Source organism: Gossypium arboreum, chromosome 11, assembly GCF_025698485.1.
Source record: "Gossypium arboreum isolate Shixiya-1 chromosome 11, ASM2569848v2, whole genome shotgun sequence".
Lineage (NCBI taxonomy): Eukaryota > Viridiplantae > Streptophyta > Magnoliopsida > Malvales > Malvaceae > Gossypium > Gossypium arboreum.
In genome coordinates this window covers 85,658,326-85,663,513 of record NC_069080.1, presented here as the reverse complement: position 1 = coordinate 85,663,513, position 5,188 = coordinate 85,658,326, and the positions used below count along the sequence as shown (strand labels likewise).

The following is a 5,188-nucleotide window of genomic DNA, read 5'->3' as shown; positions in this document are numbered from 1 at the left end:
TACAGTAAACTTTACTTATTTTGCGGCGTTTCTAAAAGCGCCACTAATACCCTCATATACTAAAACGGCGCCGTTTTCTTTAAACTAAACTGTCTTTTGTGGCGTTTTCTATAAAAACGCCGCTAATCCCCTATATATTCAACTAAAACAATGACGCTTCTAGTACACTTTACTTCTGTTGCGGCGTTTTTCAAAACGCCACTAATACTCTATCCCACAAAAACGACGCCGTTTTCTTTCAACTATACTATTTTTTTGCGGCATTTTTTTAAAAAACGCCACTAATCTCTTAATATTTATATTTCATTTTTATTTGTTATAATTTGGTAGCCATAATAATTAACTTATGATAGTCGGTAGTTAATAATATATCTATATTGCATGATAACTTTGAAATTTTAAGTTTAAATTTCACTTATATAAATTAAGTGTGTAGAGGAATTCATTTGAATTGAATTCTTTGTTCAATTAACTGTTTAGATTAATGATTTTAATTATTAATACTAATGATGATAAATGTTAATATGATGATAATTAGTTATTATTTAATCCTAGTATTATAAATTAAAGTTTAAAAGATTTATGATCTCTTCCGATATATGGTACATACTAATCTTTTTTTTACATTTTACTAAGTAGATAATTTTCAGTTTTATCTTTTAAATATGCTTAATATTTAATCCTTATATTTTAATTTCTATGGTTTCTATGTGTTTATAATGCTATTAAGTAGATATAGTACCTATCCATATCTTTTAAAAAGCATATCAATTGATTGTATAAATTTCATCATTAATTTAACAAATTTTAAGTAAACCAACTTATAAGCTATAATCATATATAATTTTAATATATTAAGATAAATATTATATATCTCTTTTACAATTATATAAGAAATCGTTTAATATATAAATTAAAAATGATAATTAATCAAAATCCTAAACCTCTAACCCTATCCGGCCTTAAAATCCTAAACCTTAAACTTGATACCCTAAATATCACAATACACACATATCTAATTAAACTCTAACCCCTAAACCCCATAAACCTAAACCCTATACCCCTAACCCCTAACCCGACCCTAATCATTAACCCTTAACACTTAAATCTTAATCTCTAACTGTTAAACCCTAAATCAATACCTTAACCTACATAATTGTAACCCTTAAATTAGTAATAACTTCTACACCTTAAACCCTAAACCATATATCCTAAATCATAAACCCTAAACTATAATGATAATTAATTCAATATTTTAAAATTAATACTATCTCTTTTACAATTATATAAAAAAATTTAATATATAAATATCAAAACAATTAGTCATATACTAAAAACTTTAAAATTATTTTAAATAATAATATTTTAATTTATTTCATTTTTAATAAATATTTTCCTATGTTTTTCTTTTAAAATTATTCTACGTGTCATTATTTTCTTTTAAGAATTTAAATATACAATCAAAATAAATTATACTTTTAGCGCTTGCTAAAAACGCCGCTAATCTTGACTTGTAAAAACGCCGCTATAGATCGATCTTTTGCGGTGCTTTTTTGAAAAACGCCGCTATAAGTCAGTATTAGCGGCATTTTTAGCAAGCGCCGCTAAAGCCACTAAATCTCAACAAAAAAAGGGCGACGTTGTGTGTATTTTTTTGCGGCGTTTTCTCCAAGGCGCCGCTAATGGTCAAGCTATAGCGGCGTTTCTCATATAAGCGCTGCTAATTCTCAACTTATAGCGGCGTTTCTTTATAAGCGCCGCTAATGCTCGTTTTTTAGTGGCGTTTTTGTGGAAGCGCCTCTAATGCTCTTTTTTAGTGGTATTTTTTGTTAAAACACCACCAAAAGCGCCGCTATAGGTCTGTTTTCTTGTAGTGTTATAAATAAAATAAAAATATTCCACAACATTGATGGTATCGTTTTACAATATTCAACAACATAATTAAGATTTATTATTATTGACGGGAGGTTAGTGTCAGACCCTCAACGAAAGTTATTGTCCCACTCGGAGGGTTGTTTCCTGCACTCCGAGGAGAGTCCCAAGGGTTCACGAAGTATAAGGAACACCTCGGTTGATGTAGATATGACCTGCAAGCTCATGGGAGAGGTGCCAGTATTAGTAACAATACGGACAATTCTCCCGTGAGTTTGCTAACAATATTGACACTTCTTTCATGAGCTCGCAGGTTGTGTCTACTTCAACTGAGTTGCTCCGTACATTCTGTGAACCTGGTTAGGCTCTCATTGGAAGGACATTTGAAAAATGGGCTTAGAAAAAAAAAGGCCTGTTTAAAAAACGGGTTAGACCACGGGTAAGGCATTTTTGGCCCGGGCCGGGCCGGATTCACTAAAGAACAAAAAAATCTATTTTTTTTGTTTTTAATATTATTTTCTTATTGTTTTCTCCTTATTTTGCTATCATTTTAATATTATGTTGCTACTATTTTGTTGTTATTGTTTAGATATTGTATAAAACTTATTTTTATTGTTAATTTTGTTATTATTTTAAAGACATTTGCTAATTCTTATATTTTAGAGGCATTTGCTTGTTAAGTTGCATTTATATTAGTGTTATTTAAGTATACATTTTTTAAAATTTATTTTCAATTTGTTGGAAAATGTTTATTTTGATGTTTTAGTATTTTTATGTATTATATATATTTTAAAATTATATAAAAATGATAAGCGGGCCGGGTTGAGCCCGAATTTTAACATTTTTATTCAGGTCAGGCTTGGACAAAATTTTAAACCTATTTTTTGGGTTAGGCTGAGCCCAGGCCTATCAAACGGGCCTAAATTTTTAGTTGAATCCAACTCAAACCCGGCCCGGCCTGACCCATACACACCTCTAAAGGAGACAATACCATCTGTTGAGGGTTCGAGACTAACCTCCTCTCAACAATTATGTATATGTATAAAGGTTTTAGATTATCTACAGCCTTCTTTTCATTCTGGCTTTAAGTTACAAGGCAGCGGCTTATCTGATAAATAAAATTCAGGATCCCGAAATAATGAAATGCTGCACATGCCGAAATTTCAACTCAAAGCTGTTACTATATGTCATCTCTTAAATTCCTTTTCATTTCAACAAAGTGAATGAAACTCTGGAGTACAGCTTCAGGATCGTCACTCTTCATCAGCTGCTGTGCTACTTCGGCTGGAGTGAGGGTGATATTTTGTAAGAGATTATCAATAGTAAGAAAGGAAGGATGGTGTTTGATTCCAAGATATGTGGCTGAAAGCTTTCTAAAAGCAGCAGGAGTGCAATAACACATGTGAATGTGAACATCCATTCGTCCAGGGCGCAACAAAGCTGGATCCAACTTGTCTTTATGATTTGTGGTGAAGATGATGATCCTCTCATCCCCAAAACTCGACCATAACCCATCAAGGAAGTTGAGTAAGCCTGACAATGTCACCTACAAAATCAATTACCACAAACTCAACTTGACTTATTGCTCAAATACAAGAAAGGGAATGATGCAGAAGATATCATAGTATATATAATAATAACCCCAGGATCAGTAGAAGAAAGGAGATTTGAATTTTGTTGCTCATCATTATCTTCTTGGTCCTTGGCTCGGTCATGAGAGACTTTTGTGCCACAATCTATGTCCTCAATAAGAAGAATGGAGCGGTTAGTGGTGGAGGTTAGAATATGCCTTAAGTCAGCATCACTTCGAGCAGTTTGGAGTTGAAGATCGTATATATTGTATCTCAAGTAGTTTGCAATTGCAGCCACAAGTGAAGATTTCCCTGTCCCTGATGGACCATAAAGAAGGTACCCTCGTTTCCAAGCCCTGCCAACGCCCTCAAAGAAATCCTTTCGTTCAACAAAAGAGTCAAGGTCATCCTTTATCAACTGCTTCACCTCTGGCTCCATAGCTAGAGTCTCAAATGTTGCAGGGTGCTTGAAAACCGTGGGTTCCCATGCCGATGATTCTTGATCATAGGTGTAAATATTGAGGGTCTCCCGCTGGTTCAAGATCCACTGTGCTGTTGTTGCAATGTGAGGGAAGTAGCATTGCATTACTCTGTCTCTATCTCCTTTCTTACAGTTTAAGCGGAAGTATCTTTTCTCTCGAGGGAAGTACTTGTTGGAGTCGACGGAATTACGGAGAGTCCATTCCAAACGCATGCCATGGAATTCATCGACGATCTTGCAGTCAACGGGAATGCGTTGTTTGGGCGGCGCTCCGGGGTTTAGGGGTTCATTGGATCCAATCAAGAGACTATCTGTGGAAGGGCCGATCCTGGTTGGCAGATAGGCTTCTACGGCACGAAATGTTTCGTTAAGAACAGCTTGCCAACGTTCCTCGATAATGAAAGTGAAATCAGAGGGAAGGCAAGATGAAGCTAAGTCCAAAAACTTGGTGGAAATGTAGTTTTGGATTCGTTTGGGGACCATTTCGTTCAAGATGGTACGAATTAGCATGGCCATGGCGGAGAAGGAGGCATACATGGACAAGAGGGTAGTGAAGGAAGGTAGCTGTTCCAACAATGAAGACATTATTACTGTAACTCTAGCTAGCTATTTAGGCTTTCACAGGTAGAGATTATGGACACAATGATTGGAGAATGAAACATGAAGGATGAATTTATAATCGAGGGCTGGTGATCAACAGAAAAGAGTAGCAACTTCACCGTAATTTTCCTACTTCCAAGTGTAATCTAACTTGCAATACGGGGGTTCACACGCACAGTCTTTGACGGGTAATGAGAGAAAAATGATTGCAGGCTCTCTTTCTTAAAAAAAAATGTAGATTAAAATTAATTATGGTAGTAAATTATAGCGAAACTGTAAAACCCCTTTGGGATGACCATTTCAAGCCGAAGTGCAATTCTCTGCCCCTTTCACATAATCAAGTCTTTTTTTTTTTTTAATTTCATTAATTGTTTTATCTTTTTAAAATTTATACGTATTATCGGTTGTTTCACGCATTTAATTTTTTAACTTTTTAAAATTTACTAGTATTATTTGTTGTTTTACGATCAGCTTTTAATTTTATAAATAATCTATTTAATTAATAGTAGAAATTAATTATTATAAAAATAGTTTGAATTAAATTTTATTATATATTAATTTATAATTAATAGAAATTTAATTGATTCAAAAGTTACTATGTCTCATTAAAAAAAATGAAAAAAGAACTTTTGTTTTTAATAATAGGATACAAATACTAAATCAA

The 5,188-nt window shown here is 33.4% G+C and overlaps 1 protein-coding gene across 1 annotated transcript; it reads right to left on the bottom strand.

Annotated features, from left to right (window-relative positions):
* Positions 1-2,910: 2,910 nt before the first annotated feature.
* On the bottom strand, positions 2,911-4,566 carry LOC108472028 (AAA-ATPase At1g43910-like). The gene is made up of 2 exons (XM_017773555.2): positions 3,514-4,566; positions 2,911-3,418 (listed from the first exon to the last, which is right to left on the bottom strand). The coding sequence occupies exons 1-2, from the start codon at positions 4,507-4,509 to the stop codon at positions 3,053-3,055; spliced, it is 1,362 nt and encodes a 453-aa protein (XP_017629044.1). The 5' UTR covers positions 4,510-4,566; the 3' UTR covers positions 2,911-3,052.
* Positions 4,567-5,188: the final 622 nt, after the last annotated feature.

Excerpts from the sequence above, each read along its gene's own strand:
- LOC108472028 (XM_017773555.2), bottom strand. The coding sequence starts at position 4,509 with ATGTCTTCATTGTTGGAACAGCTACCTTCCTTCACTACCCTCTTGTCC. Across the intron at positions 3,419-3,513 it reads TTTCTTCTACTGATCCTGGG|GTGACATTGTCAGGCTTACT; the intron begins GTTATTATTATA and ends TTGATTTTGTAG.